The sequence below is a fragment of the Palaemon carinicauda genome, chromosome 22 (assembly GCF_036898095.1).
Source record: "Palaemon carinicauda isolate YSFRI2023 chromosome 22, ASM3689809v2, whole genome shotgun sequence".
In the NCBI taxonomy this organism is placed as follows: Eukaryota; Metazoa; Arthropoda; class Malacostraca; order Decapoda; family Palaemonidae; genus Palaemon; species Palaemon carinicauda.
In genome coordinates, this window is record NC_090746.1 from 54038149 (window position 1) to 54064512 (window position 26364).

The 26364-nt window shown below is 43.9% G+C and overlaps 1 protein-coding gene across 1 annotated transcript in view; it reads right to left on the reverse strand.

Moving 5' to 3' along the window:
- IntS6 (integrator complex subunit 6) overlaps positions 1–26364 on the reverse strand; it is a 132271-nt gene that overhangs the window by 76983 nt on the left and 28924 nt on the right. Inside the window, exons 2-3 of the mRNA XM_068346199.1 lie at positions 15229–15306; positions 10785–10914 (exon numbers count right to left, since the gene is read on the reverse strand). Coding sequence (XP_068202300.1) covers positions 10785–10914; positions 15229–15306 — 208 coding nt within the window. The remainder of the gene's footprint in view (positions 1–10784; positions 10915–15228; positions 15307–26364) is intronic.

Below are 26364 nucleotides of genomic sequence, written 5' to 3' on the forward strand. Positions count from 1 at the left end.
AGAAGGAATTATGTAGTTGTTATGGGTGACTTAAATGCTAGAGTGGGCGCTGGAGAGGTAGAAGGTGTCATTGGGAAGTATGGCGTACCAGGTGAAAATGAGAGTGGTGAGAGACTGGTAGATATGTGTGTAGAACAAGAGATGGTAATAAGTGCTAGCTTTTTTAAAAAGAAAGATAAAAATAAGTATACATGGGTAAGAGTGGCAAATGGAAGAGTAGTAGAAAGGGCATTAATGGATTATGTGTTGATAACTAAAAGAATGTTTGGAAGATTGAAAGACGTGCACGTGTTTAGGGGTATGGCTAACGGTATGTCTGATCATTTTTTTTTGGTGGAAGGAAAATTAGTTGTAGCAAAAGAGTGGGGGAATAGAGTAGGTGGATGTAAAAGGGAGCTAGTGAGGGTTGAAGAGTTAATAAAACCGGGGGTAAAAAGTAAATATCAGGAAAGGTTGAAAATGGCATATGACGAGGTGAGAGTAAGAGAAACTGGTAATTTAGAGGAGGAGTGGAAGTTAGCAAAAGAAAATTTTGTTGGGATAGCAAGTGATGTATGTGGCAAGAAGGTTGTTGGAGGCAGCATGAGGAAGGGCAGTGAATGGTGGAATGAAGGAGTGAAGGTAAAAGTGGAAGAGAAAAAGAGGGCTTTCGAAGAATAGCTGCAGAGTAATAGTATAGAGAAGTATGAAAAATATAGAGAGAAAAAGGTGGAAGTAAAGCGCAAGGTACGTGAGGCAAAGAGGGCAGCTGACCTGAGGTGGGGTCAGGGACTGGGTCAGTCATATGAAGAGAATAAGAAGTAGTTTTGGAAAGAAGTGAAGAGAGTAAGGAAGGCTGGCGCAAGAATTGAAGAGACAGTGAAAGATGGAAATGGAAGGTTGTTAAAAGGAGAGGAGGCAAGGAAAAGGTGGGCGGAATATTTTGAAAGTTTGCTGAATGTTGAGGATGATAGGGAGGCAGATATAATTGCTGTTCCAGGTGTTGAGGTGCCAGTGATGGGAGATGAGAATGAGAGAGAGATTACAATAGAGGAAGTGAGGAGAGCACTAGATGAAACGAGAGTAGGAAAAGAATCTAGTATGGATGGTGTGAAAGCTGAGATGTTGAAGGAAGGGGGTGTGACTGTACTTGAATGGTTGGTGAGATTGTTTAATGTGTGTTTTGTGTTGTCAATGGTACCAGTAGATTGGGTCTGTGCATGTATTGTACCACTATATAAGGGTAAGGGAGATGTGCATGAGTGTTGTAATTCAAGAGGTATTAGTTTGTTGAGTGTAGTTGGAAAAGTGTATGGTAGAGTACTGATTAATAGGATCAAGGATAAAACAGAGAATGCAATCTTGGAAGTATAGGGTGGTTTTAGAAGAGGTAGGGGTTGTATGAATCAGATTTTTACAGTTAGGCAGATATGCGAGAAATATTTAGCAAAAGGTAAGGAGGTGTATGTTGCGTTTATGGATCTGGAAAAAGCATATGATAGAGTTGATAGGGAAGCAATGTGGAATGTGATGAGGTTATATGGAGTTGGTGGAAGGTTGTTGCAAGCAGTGAAAAGTTTCTACAAAGGTAGTAAAGCATGTGTTAGAATAGGAAATGAAGTGAGCGATTGGTTTCCGGTGAGAGTGGGGCTGAGACAGGGATGTGTGATGTCGCCGTGGTTGTTTAACTTGTATGTTGATGGAGTGGTGAGAGAGGTGAATGCTCGAGTGCTTGGACGAGGATTAAAACTGGTAGGCGAGAATGATCATGAATGGGAGGTAAATCAGTTGTTGTTTGCGGATGATACTGTACTGGTAGCAGACACAGAAGAGAAGCTTGACCGACTAGTGACAGAATTTGGAAGGGTGTGTGAGAGAAGGAAGTTGAGAGTTAATGTGGGTAAGAGTAAGGTTATGAGATGTACGAGAAGGGAAGGTGGTGCAAGGTTGAATGTCATGTTGAATGGAGAGTTACTTGAGGAGGTGGATCAGTTTAAGTACTTGGGGTCTGTTGTTGCAGCAAATGGTGGAGTGGAAGCAGATGTACGTCAGAGAGTCAATGAAGGTTGCAAAGTGTTGGGGGCAGTTAAGGGAGTAGTAAAAAATAGAGGGTTGGGCATGAATGTAAAGAGAGTTCTATATGAGAAAGTGATTGTACCAACTGTGATGTATGGATCTGAGTTGTGGGGAATGAAAGTGATGGAGAGACAGAAATTGAATGTGTTTGAGATGAAGTGTTTAAGGAGTATGGCTGGTGTATCTCGAGTAGATAGGGTTAGGAACGAAGTGGTGAGGGTGAGAACGGGTGTAAGAAATGAGTTAGCGGCTAGAGTGGATATGAATGTGTTGAGGTGGTTTGGCCATGTTGAGAGAATGGAAAATGGCTGTCTGCTAAAGAAAGTGATGAATGCAAGAGTTCATGGGAGAAGTACAAGAGGAAGGCCAAGGTTTGGGTGGATGGATGGTGTGAAGAAAGCTCTGGGTGATAGGAGGATAGATGTGAGAGAGGCAAGAGAGCATGCTAGAAATAGGAATGAATGGCGAGCGATTGTGACGCAGTTCCGGTAGGCCCTGTTGCTTCCTCCGGTGCCTTAGATGACCGCGGAGGTAGCAGCAGTAAGGGACTCAGCAGTATGAAGCTTCATCTGTGGTGGAAATGTGGGAGGTTGGGCTGTGGCACCCTAGCAGTACCAGCTGAACTCGGCTGAGTCCCTGGTTAGGCTGGAGGAACGTAGAGAGTAGAGGTCCCCTTTTTTGTTTTGTTTCTTGTTGATGTCAGCTACCCCCCAAAATTGGGGGAGGTGCCTTTGGTATATGTATGTATGTATGTACATACTCATTACAGAAGGTACTAACAATAACTAAAAACCAACATGACAAATTTGGAAATAATTTGTATTTTTCCTAACGAATACAAACCTGTAGCTATTTATTATTATCATTACTAGCCAATCTACAACCCTAGATGGAAAAGCAAGATGCTATATGAACCCAAGGGCTCCAACAGGGAAAAACAGCCCAGTGAGGAAACGAAATAAGGACATAAATAAACAATATAAGTAGTAATGAAAATTTAAAATTAAATATTTTATTAACAGATATTCGATATTTAAACTATAAAAGGACTCATATAAGCCTATTCAACATATAAAATTTTGCTGCGAGTTTGAACTTTTGAAGTTCTACTGATTCAACTACCCGATTAGGAAAATTATTCCACAACTTGGTCACATCTGGAATAAAACTTCTGGAGTACTGTGTAGTACTGAGCCTCATGATGGAGAAGGCCTGACTATTAAAAATAAATGTGTACCTAGTATTACAAACAGGATGGAACTGTCCGGGAAGAACCGAATGTAAAGGATGATAAGAATTATATAAAATCTTATGCAACATGCATAATGAACTAATTGAATGACGATGCCAAAGATTTATATCAAGATCAGAAATAAGAAATTTAATACCCCATAAGTTCCTGTCCAACAAATTAAGATGAGATTCAGCAGCTGAGGACCAGACAGGAGAACAATACTCGAAACAAGGTAGAGTGAAAGAATTAAAACACTTCAGAATAGATTGATCACCAAACATCTTGAAAGACTTTCTCAATAAGCATATTTTTTGTGCAATTGAAGAAGACATAGACCTAATGTGTTTCTCAAAAGTAAAATTGCTGTCAAGAATCACACCTAAAATTTTAAGTCATACAAAGTTAAAGAAACATTATCAATGCTGAGATCCGGAGGTTGAGGAGCCACTGTAGCCACTGTCCTTGACCTACTTACAATCATACTTTGAGTTTTGTTAGGATTCAACTTCATACCACATAATTTGCATCATGCGCAAATTTTAGCTAGATCTCTAGTAAGGGATTTAGCAACCGCAGATCTACATTCAGGAGATGGAATTGATGCAAAGAGAGTAGCATCATCTGCATTTGCACCAAGCTTGTTTTTAGACTAAACCACATGTCATGGGTATAGAGTATGAAAAGTAATGGGCCAAAAGCACTACCCAAAGGAACACCAAATATCACATTCCTTTACTCACTATGGTGCCCATCAACAATAACTCTTTGCGATCGATTACTTAAAAATTAAATAAAGATGCTAAGAAACAACCCACCCACTCCGAACTGTTTGAGTTTGAAAACAAGGGCACCATGATTAACATGGTCAAAGGCTGCACTAAAATCAAGGCCAATCATATGAACTTCCTGACCACAATTAAGGGATTTCTGTACAGCATTGAAGACAGTGAGAAGGGCATTTATATGCTCCAAAGCCTTAACGAAAACCAAATTGCAAACTAGGGAACAGATGATTACCGTCCGCAAACTTATTAAGACGTTTTGCCAAAAGTTCAAAAACTTTAGATAATATGGGAGTTATGGAAATTGGGCAGTAATCAGTTAGACTTTAGCTACCACAAACACATTTACATAGTGGAGTAACATTACCAATTCTCCATCAAGTACTAAAAGCACCTCTTCTTGCTAACTTGCACAAAAAAACATAACTTTGGAGTTAAGAAATCTGCAGTCTTTATATAAAACAAAAGAAAAATACCATTTGTGTTTACACCTCCATAAGCATCAAGGTTCATCAACAGAGCTTTAATTTCACGAGATCGAAAAGCTAAACTAGTTAGTTTAGCCTCAAGAAAACAGGAATGAGGAACTTTGAATTTCTCATTACTCTGCTTGCTGTCAAACATATCTGCCAAAACGGTTGCCTTCTCCTTTGGACAGTGAGTGATAGAGCCATCTGGTTTAAGTAGAGGAGGAACTGTTGCATCTACACCAAAGAGTGGATATTTAAGGGTAGTCCACCACTTATGCTCCTGAGTTGTACCAGTAAGGGTTTCTTTTATGGTTAAATTGTATTCTTATCCAGTTGAAGCATAAACTCTGAGCAAAAGCTCTACGCTGAGTATAGTTATCCCAGGTCAAATCTAATCTGCTACCATTCCAAAGATGATAGGACTCCTGCTTCTCCAAATAAGCACGTCTACAATCATCAATGAACCATGGTTTGTCCTTCACTCGGTACCTTAGTACATGAGAAGGGATACGCCCATCAATTAAGTTGACTAAATTCTCATTAAAAGGGATTACAGGATTAACACTACTATACAATTGTGATCAATTGAAGCCAAAAAGATCATACAAAATCCCATTCCAGTCTGCTTGAGATTTCATATAAATCTTACATGAATGAGATACATCAGGTACAGGCTGCTCACTCTTCACTACTGATGAAATCAAGGCATCATCACATGTCCCAACTGGAGAACCAACCTTAATTATGAAATCAAGGCATGATCAGATGTCCTGACTGGAGAACCAACCTTACATGTTATAACGCCAGGGGAGTCTGTGTATACTAGGTCCAAGCAGTTATCAGACCTGTGAGTAGCTTCATTCAGGATTTGCTCACAGCCTGATTCCGAGGCAGTCTAAAGCTCTTAAGCCATGGTGATCAGTGGGAGAAAAAGAATTTAACCACTCCCTATGGTGAGCATTGAAATCACCAATAAAGACAAAAGAGGCCTTTCTATCATCTTCTCGTATCTTAGCCATAATGGTAAGAAGATAATCGAAGATAAAATCATCCATGTCAGGATTCCGATAGATCAAACACAAATAGAAGTTGCTATGCCTGCCACAAACTTTTATTACCTGAATCTCAAGACATCCACATTCATAGCAGGACTTATGAGAAGCAGGCTAGTCAGTCCTAATATACACCACCATTCCCCTGGCCCTAGGGATGGCATCACGTTTCAACATTATTGGCTTCTTAAAACCAGTTATAAGGAGCTCAGATGAGTGCCTCATATTAGAAACCAAAGTTTCTGAGCACAAAAGAATATCATACTGTCTGGACGCAACTGGTCTTGAATATTTGCACGAAGACCACAATTCCTGCAATACAGCACACTACATTGATGAAATCTAGGACGTACTGGTCCTGGATTTTGCTCAATGTCAACAGAGAGCATAAGAATTAGTGGTAATATCAAAGATACATCATACGTAAAAAACAAATTAACAAGAATTACAGTATAACAAAAACAATATGTACAGAAATGTAAATAAAGTGACTGATTAAACCCATAGCCTATAGAAAAAAAAGTCGGAAAAACTGGTCAACATGGAGGAGCCAATACACCATGCAAGGGACGGAGGGCAAGCCCTTTACGCATCCCTTCGTATAAAAACTTAATGGAACTGGATCCTGAGATTGTGTGAACGGTACGCGATACCCTACACCGATCACTGCGATCGTCCAGGGATCTGCTCCGTGGAGCTGCCATCTCTGACACAGGTGTCGCAGGCATCCCTACACCTCGGCCACCCCCTCTACCTCCTCTCTTTCCTCCAAGCTGTTTGGGACCCTTCTGGTCTTTAGCCGAAAAGGGTCGCTTAGAAACCCTGTTAGTCTGTCCAGAAAACCTAGATGTCGAGGGATTTGATGAATGGGGCTGATCTCTGGGAGGCTGAGGAACCCTCCCATAGGGCCTAGATGTCATGGCCCTATGGAGGAGAAAATCATAGGAGGATCTTCACCTATCAGCTGCCCTCTCTACTTTCTCTAGGCCGAAGAGAGTAGATCCCTCGAAGATTGAGTTCCTCGGGCGCATTACTTTCACTTTCAGCACCTGCCTGTGGAATCTCCCAACCACTGTATTCCTTCTCTTAAGAATAGCATTTGCCCACATGTTGACCACCTGGTGAGGAAAGAATTCCAAGGTCTTGGTACGAGACAAGAGGAAAAACTCCAGACCGCCTTGGAGACTCCTTGGATAAATCCTCAGATTTCAAAGCGTCCTAACGACCCCAGCCATAGGTTAAGCCACGAAGCAGCCTGCAAGACGTACTTCGCACCTTTCTCTATGTTAAGGAGTTCAGTTGCTGAAAGGGAATCTATCACAGTTGAAAGTCTGCACAAAGAGACCACTTGTAAGGGATTCTACTATGGGGTCTAGGGTCAGGGCAGGGAGGGGCTCGTTCTCGACCTCATAATACTTCCTCAGCAAGTTGAAAGGTATGAGGAAGTGGAGTGCCCTAGATGAGGAGCCTGCCCTCAGTGAACTGAATGCCACCTGCTACCTGAGAGACGGCTTTCCTTCTGGCCGCTGTCAGTCCCTTGGATCAGGGCAAGGATGCACTTTTCTTAGGGGGGTCTCTGGGTACCAAACAGTTGGTCCAGGACCATATCCTTTCCTTCCTGAGGAGTGGTACCAAGAGTTGACAGCTTGTTAATGGATCTCATAAAAGCAATGACTTGTGAGAAGGCATGTTCCAACTCCTTACGCTCTGCTTCAGAGTGAAACTTTGGACTCACAGCTCTGGGGAGGTAGTCATCATCATCAGTTCAGAAACTCATCTACCTGCATGTTCTCCCCAATAGGAGCCAAGGGTAGGTCAAAGTCATTAACATTAGAAGGTTCTTGGGAAGGTCCCCGCCTCAGGGGATCTACGATCTGTCTCAGGCCTGCGAGTCTCCCTCCATTTTGTGTTCTTAGGAACTGTCTTTGAGACTTTAGACTCTGCGAGGAGGAAAATGCTTTTTCAGAATGGACGGTTTGGGAAGAGTTTGCGGTTCTATTGGAGTACGAGACACAGAGTTAGGAAATTGCTCGTCTCTGGGTGGTTTAGATACAGGGCGAAGTTCTGGAGGAACAACTTCCAGAGGTTGAGGCCTGTAGGGATAAAGGGAGATCTCTTAGGGCGAGCCTCTATCTCTATTCCCTCGAGATTGGAGTTGATCCGTGTGAGGTGGAGTACCACATGGCATCCTCCTCTTCTGCTTCGTTGTCATTCTATCTCCCGAGTATATTGGGGTAAAAGGAGGTTGACCAATGTTTGATGTTGACTCGCGATCAACCCTGTCTACACCCCTATGTCTAGGTAGGATAGACAGGTGAAACGGAGGTTTTTCAGGCTGACCAACCAAGGCAGGTTTCCTCCTGGAGGAGGACAAAAGGGATAATGACCTCTCCAGCGGCATCTTAGGAGTGGTCCTGATCCATGGCTGTTTGGGAGGGGTGGAAAGCCTGAGCCAATGAGAGACTTCTGTAAGTTAGCCACCAAGGTGTCATACCATGATAGAAGTTCACCAACTGACGTCAAGTCTGGGGCGTCTCTTAGTAAGACAGCAGTTTAGAGCCTGGTCAGCTGTAGGACACAACCTTTCAGGCATTGAGAGGTCATCTTTGGTAGTCCATACCAGAGGGACTTGAGAGATTTGAACGCCCGCAAACTTATCCGGGGGTTTTTTAAACCCTTTTGGGAAGGGAATGGGTCTACTACTAGATGAAGCAGTTGAGGAGGCCACATCCTGAGATGTTGGGCTTGTCATTACTCGTGAAATCAGAGCTGAAACGTGTGAAATACATGTGAAATCATACGATTCACGCATTAACAGGAATGATTCACGAGCAATTGACGGCGAGCAACGAGGAGGTAGCCTCGGGCACCTCTGTAGTGCTATAGCACTACGATCACTCGTCTGAGTCGGTGGAAGAAGCCTCGGCATGGGGGCAACATGTTGCGTTGGCGACCGTTGCATCATGTAGGCGAACGCTTACCTAGTGTACCCCAAGCTGTAAATGGAACAGGGGGTAGACGATATGAAGGATGTCTATCTGGAGATTGTCCTACTCTCTGGCTACGATTAATTTTCCCTTTGCCTACATACATACCAAATAGTCTAGCCTATTCTTTACAGATTCTCCTCTGTCCTCATGCACCTGACAACACAGATTACCAAATAATTCTTCTTCACCCAAGGGGTTACTGCACTGTGATTTTTCAGAGGCCACTTTCCTCTTGGTGAGAGTAGAAGATACTCTTTAGCTATGGTAAGCAGCTCTTCTAAGACAAGGCCACTCCATAATCAAACCATTGTTCTCTAGTCTTGGGTAGTGTCATAGCCTCTGTACCATGGTCTTCCACTGTCTTGGGTTAGGGTTCTCTTGCTTGAGGGTACTCATATTTCTCTTCCTCTTGTTTTGTCAGTTTTTATATCTAATATAGGAGATATTTATTTTAACATTACTACACTTATATTTTATTTTTCCTTGTTTCCTTTCCTCACTGGGCTATTTTCCCTGTTGGAGCCCCTGGGCTTATAGCATCCTGCTTTTCGAACTATGGTTGTAGCTTGGCAATTAATAATGATAATAAGCGTGATTTGTCAGGAAGAAGGAGCAGCACGAGATCGGTGGATTGGAGAGCGTCATGAGCACAAACGTCCACATTGTCCTAGTGAAGAGGATCGTTTCAATCGTAATCATGAACATGAAGCATCTTACTCATGATTGTGAGTGTCTTACTCGTGATCGTTAGTGTTTAGCTCGCCACTGTGAACACTCCGATTGTGATTTGAGCGTTTAGCTTGTGAGTGTGAGCGTCAAGCTCATGAGGAAGAATGCCTTTTAAAAGAGGAGTGTCAAGATCGTGATAACCTGCGATTTCTTGACGTATGTCGATCATGGGAGCATTGTGAACGATGCCCTGAAGGGGGTTCGTCTGGAGGGACGAAAAGATAACTGGTCTCGTCCTGGTGATCGGCGAGCGGACGGAGACCTGGCCTGGGGTCGACGATCAGTATCCGCAGCAAGCGAGCGTTGTACACGCGCTATGGAACAATGCCTGTAGGGAGAGATAAAGAGGCTGCAGGATATTAGGCGACGACGTAACCATAGGCTAGCGAGGAGACTCGTCGTAAGCAGGAGGCCGGCAGATGGGCGAACGGGAGCGCTGACCTCGAACACAAATGGAGCGGCCAGGAGATGGCGAGAAATGAACCTCGCAAACATCTAGGGCATCAGCTGTTGAAACTGGCGAAGGGTCTCTCTGCGTTAAAGGAGCTGAATGAGAGCTTTCTTAGAAGGGGTGCAGAAACTCCAAGGGACGGCCACGCCTGAAGCACATCTGAAAGTGAAAATGGCTACTCGCAGCCGGAGGTAAAGGTGCTCCTCTAGGGGAAGCAACAACACCCCTGGTATCCCCAAGTTGCCATGGAGTTATCTGGTCTGCACTCCTACTGGATTGTCCCCCGGAGGAAGGCAAGCGAAGATGAGCTTCAGAATGGGATACAGGTGTGCGGGATGAAGCCTGATGTCTTTTCCCCCTCAAGGAAGACCCTAGGGACGACAGACCTTCTTTTAAGACTTCTTCCTACGATGCCCAAATTTCTCCCACTAGGGGGAAGGACATTCCCAGGGCGAACCCTGCTCACAGCAACGATCCCGGCAGGTAGGGCACAGCAAATGAGGGTCGGTCCCAGCTGACGACATGAAGGTGCCGCAGGAGCGCCCTTCACAACCAGGGCAGATACACATGGGAGCGTCAAAGAGAGAAAAGTCACACCTGGAAAAGAAAAGTTTGGTGCGTAAAGTGATAGTCTATGTATGGCCAAGCCTTGAGGAGGAGAAAACGGAGACGTCCGTTCTCTAACACAAAAAACTGACGTAGTTCACCGCCGAGTAGATATAGATGGCTGGGTAACACCCAGCCAACCCCTACTCTCCCCGCGATAGCAGTCTGGTAGGGTTGCCAGCTCGCATTAAAAATCTAAAGGCTAATCAAGCTTTGCTGAAAGATATCCCTATAAATCCTGTAAGGTCTGTTAGTGGAGGAACAACTATCAATTCAGGATAACCAACTGGAAAAAGAATATTGTGGACTTGTGTAAATATCAAGCCCAATTTATCTATATCAAATGTTAACTATTATCTGCAATTAGGAAGTCCCAGTTTTGATAATACTTTTACAAAAGAGAAAGTAAGCTTACCCGACTGCATACGATTAATATTCAATACATCAAAAACATTCTTGATTGCAGGTCCTAATGTAGATAAACCAGTAGCTTTTATATTTTTTAATTCATTCATGAAAGTTGCAAGATTTTCCTTCCATCCTGCCTGTAATGAAAAATAGCTTCAGACCTGCAATAATATATACATACTTCATATACTTATATCAAAGAATATATGGACACTAGAAAGGGGTTAAAAAGTGTCGCACACTCAACAATCAAGAAAGTACAGTATAGCAATATAATCCCAGCAATTGAAGGTAAGGCTATTGATAAATCACAAGGGTATTAAAATATGACAAATTGAAAGTAATTTTTATTTTTCCAAACGATACAAACCTTGAGCTCTTTATTAGCAATATACTTTTGGAAAAGCTGGAAGACTAACCATAAGACTTTTAGTGACATGTAACACCCCACTGCTGATTAGTGGGGGGAGGGTAATACCAGCAACCCCAGTAAAACACACACACTAGTGTTGTCTCGTCACTTCTGATTGCAGGCAGGAGTAGTAGGGGGATAGGTGATGGCAGGCTAAATCTGTAAGAAGCGTGCAAGGTTTGTATCGTTAGGAAAAATACAAATTACTTTAAATTTGTCATTTGTTCCGACACTAAATACAAACCCTTTCGCTCTTTATTAGGTATGATTTGCCCTTTAGGTGGGTGGAAGTCAAAACCAATTGGCTGGTTTTTGACTCAGGATTTTTCCGTACATGCTCGGAGCTCCGCACATACGGTATAGGCGAGAAACCCTGACATCTCGCTAAACTCTATATGCAATAGCACGCTTTAGCAGCCTGACTTGTGTAGGTAAGAATTCTCAGAAACGCAGGAATCTTTGAATCGACCATAGAAGATACCCAATCCCTTCTCGCCTGGTGGTATGGAGATGCAACAATATTATTTCTTTACTAGATTACACAAGGGAAATGGTTTTACCTACAGACAGAAGAAGCCAGCTTACAGAGGACCGTAGGTGCTGTTCACCAAGAGAGGGAAGATGACGAAAGAACCAGTCATTCTAAAACATTCATCCAAGACTAATCCTGAGTAACCTCTGCCCTCCACCACCTGCTATTTGTCCATCAAGGAGCCTGAGGTATTTAACCCACTAGTTTTAAAGCCACCACAGTGCCAATGGAGAATGTCTCCATGTTCCTGTGGGTCACAGTAGTTCTTCCTGAACACTAAGGACATGCTGCTCCCACTAACATCATAAGCTTTGGGTCGTATCATCTGTGGAGAAGGATCAGGATTCAATGCTGTCTGTGAACTAACAAATCCAAGCAGAAATGGTTTTCTTCGTGATCCTCCTCTTGACCTTCCCCGTACTGACACTCAGGGGGGAGCTGCTGGACAAAGTAACAGCTGATCTGGATCATCAGTTACATTACGCAGACTCAAAATCCGGGACCTGAATCTAGTATCTGCTGCTCCAGGACTTTGAGTCAACGCAATAAACTCAGGGACGAAGCCAAGCATTACCTACCACCATCCTCTTGAATGGGAGACATCATAGGAAAGACCATGAAGTTCGCCGATTCTCTTGGCCGAAGCCTACGCGAGCAGGAAAACCGTCTTCAAGACCAGGTGAAGATTTGATCCATGGCATAATGGTCCATGGGGAGCACCCTTCAGGGACAGAAGAATATGAACCACGTTCCAAGGAGGTGGTCTAACTTCTTACTGAGGGCAGTAAGTTCAAAACTCCACATGAGGAAAGTAAACTCCAATGAAGAGGGAAGACAATTCTAGCCTAAAGGCAAGGCTCAAGGCTGAGCAGTAGCCTTTCACCGCCAAACCAAAGAGAAGTTTTTGCTCCCGAAGGTACACAAGGAACTCCGCTACTGTTGGAATAGTGGCATCGAGGGGAGAGATACCCCTTCCAAGACACCAACTACAGAAGAGAGTCCACTTGGCCTGGTATACAGCAGCTGAAGATTTCTGTAGCCATTAAGACATAGTCTTCATTACTTGTTACGAAAAGCCTATCTGTGAGGAGATGCTGGATAGTCTCCAGACTTTGTGGAAGATGTTCATATCCGAGTAGAGCATGTTGTGGAGGGAGTTCTCTTGGGACTCCTGTCAGGAGCTGAAGAACGTCCAGGAACCATTCCGCATGATGCTAATGCTATAGAAGAGCTACGAGGGGCATTGCTAGGTTTGTGGAGCTCATCTTGTTGAGCACCCTCTCATCAGGCAAAACGGGGGAAAGACATTATGTCGATGTAGTCCCACCGTTGCATAAGCCACATCAGTGGTGTTGTCGCTCATTAACACCAACGAGTGACCCACCAGGAACTAATGAAACTGTTGAAGGACTATGAAGGCTGCCCTCATCTCTAGGAGATTTATATGCTGGTACCTTGTAAGGTGTATGAGGACAGAGGAGAATGTGGAAAAAATAGGACAAACTATTCGTTGCATGAGTAGGCAAAGAAAATGAGCCGTAACCAAAGAGAAGGGTCCAATGTAGTAATGTCTGGCCAGTCAAAGGACAGAAAAACTCTCTAGCAGTAGTATCTCAACAGGTGGCTGGTGCCCTAGCCATTCTACTACCTTGTCATAAGGGGACCGGCATAGCCTCTCAATCTGATTTGAAAGAGCAAGTTGGAGAATGCAAAGGTCTAGGGTGAACTCTACTAGATGCATTCCACTAGTCAGTCCCTCATTGCTGGGCTGACACATGGTACATGGAGCACACGCCCTGCTGGGTGGCTGCATGCTGACGGGAGTTGGCGAGCAGTTACGTCTCTGCGCACTACTGAGCGCTCACGAGCTGTGGGTGAAAATCGAGCAGGGGCTGGTTTGCGAGCTGTTACCAAAGGTCTGTGCGAGGGCCATCATGAACACATGCAGGTGGGCGATCACATGTGGGGTGAAGATCACGCTCAGGATGTCTCGAGCGATAGGAGTAACGAGACATAGCAATGCATTGGTGAGAAGTCAAGCGCTGGCGCGTGGTCTCAAGCAGAAGGTTGGTCTCATTCAGGTTAATGATGAACAGCTAGGTTGCGTGTCACCTTAGAGCGCGCTGGTATGCACTGGCGAGCAGAGACAGCTCACTCTCTGAAGCGTGGTGGCGAGTTGGGGTTGGTTCACGCGCTCCTGGATCTGGAATATGGAGATCTCCCTAGATCACGAGGGTTATCTTGGGCGCTCCTTCTGTCTGCACAGTAAGGTGAGGTCGGAGAGCAGTAGGTAGTAGGGAAACGTCAAGAATCTTAGATTCAGGAACAGGCTTGGGCGAGGGTGGCGCGCGCTGAATTCGTATGGGACGAGCAAAATATACAGGAGAATCTCACTCTGAGGGGTGGGAGAAAGGCGGAGGCGAAGCAGGGGGCTGTCTCAAAGTTCCATGTGGCGGAGACCACTCTGAGAGGACCTAACTCACGAACTGGAAAAGATCGACCACCCAAAAGAACAAGAACATGCCTCGAACTTGACACCCTTCCGCAGGCTGAGTATACTTGGAACAAGGGGGAGCACAGTCGTCGGCGGCAAGCGAACTTGGGTCTAGCAACACAGCGCTGGAAGCAGAAGCGTGAACTCCTCCAGCTCGAAGAATACGGAGCCCTTCGGAGGGGGATCTAACCCCACCTCTGAGGAAGCAAGTGTGGGCTTTCTCTCCACTCCCAATTACAATTCCACAAGACCTTCCTTCGCTGGGAGACTAACAACACCAAGGGAAGGCCAAATCTGTAATAAATCATCAATTGAAAAGGATTCCCCTCCAGAGAATAGTGGCACCACCTCGGAACTAGGAGCTGACCTTGAGTTAAATGGTCAAAGCTCCTACTGAATCGATCCCCTGGGGAGACTGAGCGGGAAGCAGCTTCGGGAAGACATCGAGGGGTAAAGTAGTTTGAGGTTTCTTCAACTTCAAGGATGACTCTGAAGGAGAAGAATCCCTCTTAAGACTACTACTCATGCGCCATCCAAATCTATCCCACTGGGAGGAAGACCACTCACGCACTCCTCAAAAGAGTCATCCTGAGCACAAGGTCGTCCTCTACAGGCCGGACAAAACAAATGGGGTTCACTCTCGACCGAGGACATGAAGGTGCCTCATTTGCACCCTTCAGGACCTAGACACGTCTACAGGACGACAGGAAAAAGCTACACTCACACCTAAAAGGAAATATCAAAAAAGCAATTAGTTAATATAGCAGTTAGTATGGGAGGTGGAGAGAGAAACGTCCGCTCACAGCCGAGCCAAAAGAATAAAGTGACAAGAGAACAGCGATGTGTGAGCTGGGTAACTGGTACTAACCCCTACTAACTAGCGGTGGGTAGTTATACCCACTAACAGTCTTATGCTAGTCTTCCAGCTTCACTCAATGTATATCCCTGATAAAGAGAGAAAGGGTTTGTATTTAGTTTCGGAACAAATTACATATTAGCACTATGGTCCTTACCTTTATATGAGCTGGGGGTTCTTCAAAAGTAAACAACATATACCTATCACCACGACTCTCAGGACTACGTTGACGTAACTGAAAATGAACATTCAAATCACATAAGGAAAGAGCGAAGCAATAAAATCAATCAGGATTTGACATTTTCTTTTATTAATGGTTTAAACTCCAATTACTGTAAAAGTAATAAAAAAAAGTACATAAAGTTATATTACCAAGAATGGCATATTTTAAAATCCCATCTCAAAGTCATAGAATGCCAATATTAGACATAAAACTGCAACCCTATTTAGAAAGACAAGATGCTACACATCCTAGGGCTCCAACAGGGAAAGCAGTTCAGCGAGAAAAGGAAACAAATGAGAAATAATTATATATGATTAGCAATAAAAAAAAAAATAATGTATGAGTGAGAAAAGGAAACAAATGAGAAATAATTATATATGATTAGCAATAAAAAAAAAAAATGTATGAGTGAGAAAAGGAAACAAATGAGAAATAATTATATATGATTAGCCATAAAAAAGTAATAATGTATGAGTAACAAAAAAATATTATATATATATATATATATATATATATATATATATATATATATATATATATGTATATACAGTATACACATGTATGTATGTTTATATAAAAATATATGTATCAATATATATATATATATATATATATATATATATATGTATATATATATATATATATATATATATATATATATATATATTATACACACGTATATGCAGTATACACATATGTATGTTTATATAATAATATATATGTATAAAAAAAATATATATATATAATATATATATATATATATAAACATATATAATATATAAATATATATATATACACACATTTATTTATATATATACATATATTGTATATATACAATATATATATATATATATATATATATATATATATATATATATATATATATATATATATATATATATATATATAACAAATTTGGAAATAATTTGTATTTTTCCTAACATACAAACCTGAAGCTATTTATAATAGGGTATTACTTTCGACACAGCTGAAATACAAGCCAAGTTAATTTTAGTGAGGGATAACTACCCCATCCGCTAGTTAGCGGATGGGGGCTGGGGTAGACTGGCTACCCCGCTCACTCACACCTCTCGGCTGAGTAACCACTTTGCTTTATGGCAGGACTTCTCGGGGGAAAGTGTGGCGGGCCAATTTGTATAAATAGCTTCAGGTTTGTATGTTAGAAAAATACAAATGTTATTTGTTCCGACACATATACAAACCTTCGCTATTTATAATAGGGTGACTTACTCTTAGGAAGGAGGAAGTCCACACCAACTGGCCTTGGTCATGACCTGGGGTCCTCTCTATTTCGATCTGTGATCGAAAGTAGAAGGGACCCTACCCTCGCTAAAATCAAGTGCCGATATGAGGTAATGCACTGATAGCGGCCTGCGGAAGCTTGTGTGCGAGTGGAACTAACAGTGTGGTTTGTCTTTAACATAGGAACTCGAGTACAGAACCTAATTTTCTTAAAGACTTACCCAATACCCTCCCTCTAAAAGGTATTGGGGACGTAAGAAAGTATTCTTCTATACTTAGGAGGCACAAGGGAAATGGGTCTTACCTGCAGCGAGGTGAGGTCAGCTATGCTGAGGCTTGCAGAGCTGCTTTCCCCCAGAGGGGAGAAGGTGAAAGGAAGGAAGGAGCCAGACATTCTTACTCATTCACCCCAGACTAATCAGGATAGCTTCAGCCCTCTGCCCTCTGCTACTTGTCCACCAAGGAGCCTGAGGTGTTTAGACCATTTGTTGTGCGACCACCACAGGACTAATGGAAAAGGTCTCCATGTTCTTGTGGGTTACGTCTTTGCAGGTAGTGGGCCGTGAAGGTCAATTGACGCTTCCACATGCCCATTTACAGTATCTGCACCACAGAGTAGTTTCTTGAACGCCAGTGACGTTACGAGCTCTGGGTCTTAGGATGGAGGAGAGTCTAGATTAAGAGTAACCTCAATTGCCTTCCGATCCCAGAGGGGAAGGAAAACCTTGAGGTCCTCCTCTTGACCTTCCCTGTGCTGGTCAACAGTGACGACACACGGGGGCGAGCTGGTATCGTTCTTTTAAGGTAACCCCACAGACTCCTCACTGGGTAAAACCCCAGTTGATGGGTTTCCGGTTACCGAACGAAGACTCTTTATTCGAAATGGGCTGCACCTAGGGTACAGCACACTCAGATTGAGTCTTGGCAATCCACTCAGGGACGCCGCTGAGGATTACTTCTCCCAGTCTCCTAGTGTAGGAGACATCAGACGTTGGATCGTACTACACACTAACTATCTTGGTCAAAAGCCCAAGTGAGTAGAAAGGGCATCTTCCGTGTAAGGAAGCGATCTGCTGCTGGGCTTACGGTTCGTAGAGAGGGGACTTCAGAGCCTGAAGGACCCGAACCGCGTTCACAGGAGAAGGCCGAGATCCGACAGGGGACAAGTTACCTCACACTTGCATAAGTAAAGGCATCAATGGGAAAGAATCCCTTTCCACGACATCAGTCACAAAGGACCGAACACTTCGCCTGGAAGACCGCCGCTGAAAAGTGTCTGAGGTGCCTAGACATCTTTTCCGTAACCTGTTGGGAAAGGCCCCTCTGAGAGGGGTGGTTTAGGATCGTCCCAGGCGAGAAGTCGAAGCAAAGCTACGGCTTAAGAAAGTGTTCGCATGTGGCTGCTTGGAAGATCGTGTTGTGGAGGAAGACCCCTCGGATCTCCGACAGGAACTGTAGAAGGTCCGGGAACCATTCTGCGGGTTGCCATAGCAAAGCTATTGGAGCTCCGTCAGCGGCTGCAGAAGGTCTGGGAACCATTCTCCGGGATGCCATAGCGAAGTCATTGGAGTCAATGATAAGATCCTGCTTATCCTGACTTGGCTGAGGACTTTTTCACCAGTCCGAATGGGGGGAAAAAAACAAGGAAGAGCTCTACGCCGCCCCACCGATCTTGGAATACATCTTGTTTGAGGTCCTGGGGAACGGTCGAGTAGGAGCCTGAAGATCAGGCCCGCTGCGAGCATAACCACAGTCGGGGACCCCACAAAGTTAAGACTGTTGGATACAAGATGATTCCAAGACACTAGGAGCCCACTATCTGGGTGGTTTTGCAAGCACATTCCTATACCAGGAATGACGCGAGCAAATGGGGGCAACTAGTTGTCCTCTGTCCATCTAAGGCTTCGTACTGCTAGATGGTTCTCTAAGAGAGGTGAATGCTAGTACCTTTCTGAATCGGACCAACCGACAAGGATGGAATGGTATGGCATATGCCCCCCCCCCCCTCTCTCTTTTGATGCATTATAGAGAGCATCAGGTCCCGAGGGAAGACAAGAAGACAGGCCTCTTTGCAAGGCTCTTGTCTGCCACCCATCATCTGCGGATTATCCAGCGGGGAGTGCATAGCAATACACACACCTCGAGATGATGTTGAGACGTGTAACCAAATGCACGTTCTTGAAACGAAGGGGAACAGCCTGTTCTCCCTCCAACTGCCACTAATCCAGTGTGGTTGGTCGAATAAGACCGATACCAAACAGTAAACCAGTTAATCAGTACAGTTTATGATTTAATAGCGAATCTCCATAGAGATCGCTTTCCGGACAAGAGACTGTACAGTAATCACCGAACGCATCCAACCAAACCCAAGAAGGGATTGAGACGTATCTTCAATCTATTGTTGGGTGGGTAAAGAGCATAAGTGTTCTACTGAGTAGTAACACCGAACTGTGCGCACGACAAGTATACATGCGTAGTTTGACTTAAAGTCGTGTCCGGAACTCAGTTGGAGAACATTGGAAACGTTCTGTCATTTGAACACTTCGCGCTATGAGAGTCCAAAAACTCTGTCATATAAGTATGGCTATGGTCACGAGGACCCAAAGGTTCAGCGTGAACTGCGTTATGAGACCAAGAAGGGTCATAAGAGTTGTTCGTGCACTTCAACCGATTGCTTGCGCGCCAATATGGTCGTGCGCGCATGCCAATACAGTCGTGCGCTCCATTACGATCGTGTGCGGGTGCCAATATGGTCGTGCGCTCCAATCCTATCGTGTGGAGCGCATGAGGTTGTTCGCGCACCTAAGGTTGCTTGCGCGCAGTGTGTCACAGGATGTTCAAGCGCATGGCGAGCAACAGAATGTTCAAGCACATGGCGAGCAACAGAATGTTCAAGCGCATGGCGATGTTCGCGCATATGGCACGCCAAAGGGTGAACCCGCACACCATTTTGCTTGCACGCGCCAATTTGGCCGTGCGCGCGAGAGCTCTCAGGTTGGTGAGAGAACTCACTGCTACGCTCACCCGAAGCTTCACGATAACTTAAAGTGTTGTGTGAGTGCGAACAATCAACACAACGAGGGTTTGGAAACTCTGTCATAAAAAGAATGACCCAGGTCACGAGAGCCCGAAAGATCAGCGTGAACTGTGTTGCGGGAACCCGAAGGGTCAGCACAACGAGAAACCGAAGTTTCCCTGTCACTAAACACCAAAGTGTCGGAGTGACTAAAGTTACGAGAGCCCAAGGGTTCTGCGTAACTAATGTTACAAGACCCCGAAGGATCAGTGTAACGAGAAACCGAAGTTTCCTTGTCACAAAACACCGAAGTGTCAGTTACTAAAGTTACGGGAGCCCAAGGGCTCAGCGTAACTAATGTTATGAGACCCCGAAGGGTCAGCGCAACGAGAAACCGAAGTTTCCCTGTCACAAAATACCGAAGTGTCAAGAGTGACTAAAGTTACGAGAGCCCAACGGTTCTGCATAACTAATGTTACGAGACCCGAAGGATCAGCGTAACGAGGAATCGAGGTTCCTCTGTCGCGAGACCCCGAAAGGTCGGCGTGATTGATGGCACACGTTCCCAAAGGCTCAATGTTGGCATTGTTACGAGAGCCCGAAGGTTCAGCGTAAATAAAACCCGAAGGTTTCGAGCGGAGTCCCGAAGGACTTCTACTGTCATGAGAACCAGCAGGATCAACATGACGAGAGCCCGAAGGCTCAAACGATCACGCCAGCCTAAAAGGGTGATCGAACGAGACCCCGAAGGATCAAGGAGAACTAGCAGGTACAAGATAACACCTCCGCATAAGAGGTTTATTCTCCCAAAGGAGAAAGTCGCTTAAGAGAAGGCTCTCACTCCGCCCCTGAAGGAGAACCATAAGCGTAGGGATAACCTGCTTCGGAGAAAGCTCTGCCACCGCCCCTGGTGGATCAACAAGCTCCTACAAGTTATTTCTCACAAACGAGGGAGAAGTCCTCCCGAAGGAGGATATTGCCAAAGACAAGCTTTCTCCCAGCTCTATGGGAAAAAAGCGAAGGCTTAATAATCTCTCTCGCGAACGAGAGTGAAGTCCTCCCGAAGAAGGACATCGCCTAAAACAAGCTTTCTCCCTGCTCTATGGGAAAAAAGCGTAGGCGTAAGAAAGTCTCTCCCGCGAACGAGAGAGAAGTCCTCTCGAAGGAGGACATTGCCTAAAACAAGCTTTCTCCCAGCTCTATGAGAAAAAAGCGTAGGCGTAAGTAGGCGTAAGAAACTCTCTCCCGCGAACGAGAGAGAAGTATCGCCTACGGCAAGCTTCCTCCCAGCTCTATGGGAAAAACCGTAGGCGTAAGAAACTCTCTCCCGCGAACGAGAGAGAAGTCCTCCCGAAGCTGGACATCGCCTAAGGCAAGCTTCCTCCCAGCTCTATGGAAAAGAAGCGTAGGCGTAAAAAATCTCTCTCGCAAATGAGAGAGAAGTCCTCCCGCAAGAGGACATAGCCCAAGTAAAGCTTTATCCCAGCTCTATGGGAAAAAAGCATAGGCGTGAACAAAAAATATTCTCTCTCTCGCGCAAGAGAGAGAGAGAGAGAGAAGTTCCCATCGCAGGAGGAACATCAAGTTGAAGGTTGACAGCGAATGCTACTCGTAATGAGGGCAGCTCACAAGCTACCACATGTGTACTACGTCGCTGTTACCTGTGACAAAAGAAAAGAAAAAGTTATCAATTACAATTCATGCTCCGTTGTACAAAATACACTATTCGGGGAATAAGTCCCCTTCCTTGTAAGATAATTCCTCGAAAGGGAGCGGAACTGTTATAAACTTTAATTCTGTAATGAACAAACACACAGCAGTGTTGAGAACTTGCCGAAAGACAACAATCTTATGGCGGAGGCAGTTAGATACGATGTCAACAGCACTAGTTACCCGTATCTAACAACATATATTTCCATTTATACATATATGCACTCAAATATATGTAAGATAAATGAAAACACACAAAACAAAAAAAAATAAATGAAAAACATCAAGGCCAGTCTTTGTGGGAGAGAAGGACAGCATGTCCATCCTCTACCGAGCCAAAAAGTAAAGTGGTTACTCAGCCGAGAGGTGTGAGTGAGCGGGGTAGCCAGTCTACCCCACCCCTCACCCGCTAACTAGCGGATGGGGTACTTATCCCACACTAAAATGATCTTGGCTCGTCTTTCAGCTGCGCCGAAAGTAATACCCTATTATAAATAGCGAAGGTTTGTATATGTGCCGGAACAAATATATATATATATATATATATATATATATATATATATATATATATATATATATATATATATATATATATATATATATATATATATATATACATATACATATATATATATATATATATATATATATATATATATATATATATATACATATACATATATATATATGTTATGTATACTATATACAGTGATACCTCGGTAGTCGAACGACTCTATACTCGAACAATTCGGAGTTCGACCAAAATTTTCGAGAAATTTTTGCTGCGGTGCTCGACCAAAAATTCGGTACTCGACCAGCCGAACACGTGACGACCGCATGGGCTTTGTGATGATCGCGCCATCTCGGCCACTCTCGCTTGTTCGGGAAGCATCAGTTCTCTCGAGAGCGTCACTCAGACAACGCGCGATCAGCATTCGTTGTGATTTAGTGATTTTCAGTGCTTTTAATTGCTTTTTTAGCTTTCATAATGAGTCCCAAGAAAGTAATGAGTGTTAAGGGGAAGGAGAAGAGGAAAACAGTGCGAACAACGATCGAGTTGAAGAAGGAAATTATAGCGAAATATGAGAATGGTGTACGAGTGTCCGATTTAGCGGTAGAATACGGAATGGCGAAGTCGACCATTTCTACGTTTTTAAAGCATAAAGAAATGATTAAGAAGGCGAATGTTGCAACGGGAGTTACGGCGGTAACTAAGCAAAGGCCACAAGTGATTGAGGAGATGGAAAAGTTGCTTTTAATATTTATTAAAGAAAAACAGTTGGCCGGGGAAAGTGTTAGTGAAGCGTTCATTTGTGAAAAAGCGTTGCATATCTATGAAGAATTAGTGAAGAAAAGTCCGAGTACCAGTGAAAGTGATTCATTTACATTTAAAGCGAGCAGGGGTTGGTTTGAAAAGTTTCGTAATAGAACAGGTATTCATCGTGTTACTAGGCATGGGGAGGCAGCTAGTTCGGATCAAATTGCAGCCGATAAATACGTGGGGGAATTCGATCGGTACATAAATGAACAAAATTTGATCGCACAACAAGTCTTTAATTGTGATGAGACTGGGTTATTTTGGAAGAAAATGCCAGCCAATACGTACATTACCAAGGACGAGACGAAGATGCCAGGTCACAAGCCAATGAAAGATAGGCTAACATTGTTGCTGTGTGCAAATGCAAGTGGCGATTGCAAGATCAAACCCTTGTTAGTGTACCACTCGGACAACCCCCGGGTGTTCAAACGAAATAATATTTGTAAAAGTGCACTACCAGTTATGTGGCGCTCGAACACTAAATCTTGGGTCACAAGACAATTCTTTACTGAGTGGATAAACGAAGTGTTTGCCCCCCAGGTTAAGGCTTACCTCATTGAAAAGAGCTTGCCAATGAAATGTCTTCTGGTTATGGACAATGCTCCTGCACATCCTCCAGGTCTCGAGGATGACTTGAAAGAAGAATACAGCTTTATCAAAATCAAATTCTTGCCCCCCAATACTACTCCCATACTCCAGCCCATGGACCAACAGGTCATTTCAAACTTCAAAAAACTCTATACCAAGGCCCTTTTCAGAAAGTGTTTTGAAGTGACCAGTGACACGAAGTTGACCCTAAAGGAATTCTGGAAGGAACACTTCAGCATCCTCAACTCTGTTAACATGATTGACCAAGCTTGGCGAGGTGTGACCTATAGGACATTGAACTCTGCCTGGCGTAAGCTGTGGCCATCATGTGTCACAGAGAGGGAGTTTGAAGGTTTCCAACCAGAGGCGGGTCCAAGCACTGCTACCCCTGTAATTTCTGATGACACTGATGTCGTTGAGGAAATTGTTGTCATGGGCAGGAGTTTGGGGCTTGAGGTCGACAAGGATGATATTGATGAGCTTGTAGAAAGCCATTCTACCGAGTTGACTGTGGAGGAATTGTTGCACCTGCAACAACAACAGCAGCAGGATCTGATTGTGGAGCAGGAATCTTCAGAAGAGGATGAGGTAAGGGAGGATGTTCCAAGTTCTCTCATCAATGAAATTTGTTCCAAGTGGGCAGATGTGCAGGCTTTTGCTGAAAAATACCACCCAGAAATTGCAGTAGCAAACCGGGCAGTGCATATGTTTAATGATAGTGTCATGTATCATTTTCGAAGAATACTGCAGAGGAGGAAGAAACAATTAACAATAGACCAGTTTTTCACAAAAGAAAAGAAAGCTGCTACATCAAAGCCTGTTTCTCCTCCAAAGAAGAGACAAAGAAGAGAAGAAACCCCTGAAATAGATCTGCCCACCCTTTCATTGGAGAGAGAAACAACTCCTGAAGGAGAACTACCCCGCCACATCATGGAAGGGGACTCTCCTTCCAAGCAGTAACCTCCCCCTTCCATCCTCTCCACATCCATCCCTGTATGCCATCGAACCGCTGCTCAAAGGTATGTTCACTACAGTACAGAAAATGGTTTAAAATTGTTTTATTTTAGTACAGTAAATGGTTTAAAATTGTTTTATAGGATTTTCTGACCAATTTCATACACATTTAGATAATTATTGTTGTTTAGGTACACGTTTTATTAATATTTTGGGCCTGTTCGAGTGCTTGGGAACGGAATAGAATATATACCATTATTTCTTATGGGGAAAAAAAATTCGGTACTCGAACAAATCGGAGGTCGAACACGGATCTCGAACGGATTATGGTCGAGTACCGAGGTATCACTGTAAATATATATAAATATATATAAATATATATATATAAATATATATATAAAATGTTATTTTCATTAGTAAAATAAATTTTTGAATATACTTACCCGATGATCATGTAGCTGTCAACTCCGTTGCCCGACAGAAATCTACGGACGGGATACGCCAGCGATCGCTATACAAGAGGGGGGTGTACTCACCAGCGCCATCTGTGGTCAGGTACTCCAGTACTTCTTGTCAACACCACCTCAATTTTTCCCTCGGTCCACTGGTTCTCTATGGGGAGGAAGGGTGGGTCAATTAAATCATGATCATCGGGTAAGTATATTCAAAAATTTATTTTACTAATGAAAATAACATTTTTCAATATTAATCTTACCCGATGATCATGTAGCTGATTCACACCCAGGGAAGTGGGTGAAAACCAGTATACATGTTAATCAAGAAGCTAAGTATCCCGTATTTCATTTTTATCAGTTATTCAAAATAACAAATAAAACGATAAGTACCTGGTAAGGAAGTCGACTTGAACCATTACTCTGCCTTTAATAAGTACGTCTTCCTTACTGAGCGCAGCGGTCCTCTTAGGAGGCTGAACGACTCTTAGGTGCTGAAGTATAAAGGGCTGCAACCCATACTAAAGGACCTCATCACAACCTCTAACCTAGGCGCTTCTCAAGAAAGAATTGACCACCCGCCAAATCAACAAGGATGCGGAAGGCTTCTTAGCCTACCGTACAACCCAAAACAACAATAAAAGCATTCAAGAGAAAGGTTAAAAAGGTTATGGGATTATGGGAATGTAGTGGCTGAGCCCTCACCTACTACTGCACTCGCTGCTACGAATGGTCCCAGGGTGTAGCAGTTCTCGTAAAGAGACTGGACATCTTTGAGATAGAATGATGCAAACACTGACTTGCTCCTCCAATAGGTTGCATCCATAACACTCTGCAGAGAACAGTTCTGTTTGAAGGCCACTGAAGTAGCCACAGCTCTCACTTCATGTGTCCTTACCTTCAGCAAAGCAAGGTCTTCTTCCTTCATATGAGAATGAGCTTCTCTAATCAGAAGCCTTATGTAGTAAGAAACTGCGTTCTTAGACATAGGCAGTGAAGGTTTCTTAATAGCACACCATAAGGCCTCCGATTGTCCTCGCAAGGGTTTTGACCTTTTAAGATAGTACTTAAGAGCTCTGACAGGGCAAAGTACTCTCACCCGTTCGTTACCCACCATGTTGGAAAGGCTAGGTATTTCGAACGATTTAGGCCAAGGACGTGAAGGAAGCTCGTTTTTAGCCAAAAAACCGAGCTGTAAGGAACATGTAGCCGTTTCAGATGTGAAACCTATGTTCCTGCTGAAGGCGTGAATCTCACTTACTCTTTTGGCTGTTGCAAGGCAGACGAGGAAAAGAGTTTTTAGAGTGAGGTCCTTGAAAGAGGCTGACTGGAGAGGTTCAAATCTTGATGACATAAGGAACCTTAGGACTACGTCTAGATTCCAGCCTGGAGTGGACAACCGACATTCTTTAGAGGTCTCAAAAGACCTAAGGATGTCCTGCAGATCTTTGTTGGTGGAAAGATCCAAGCCTCTGTGGCGGAAAACCGCTGCCAACATACTTCTGTACCCCTTGATCGTAGGAGCTGATAGAGATCTAACATTCCTAAGATGCAACAGGAAGTCAGCAACTTGGGTTACAGTGGTACTGGTAGAGGAAACTGCATTGGCTCTGCACCAGCTTCGGAAGACTTCCCACTTAGATTGATAGACTCTGCGAGTGGACATCCTCCTTGCTCTGGCAATCGCTCTGGCTGCCTCCTTCGAAAAGCCTCTAGCTCTTGAGAGTCTTTCGATAGTCTGAAGGCAGTCAGACGAAGAGCGTGGAGGC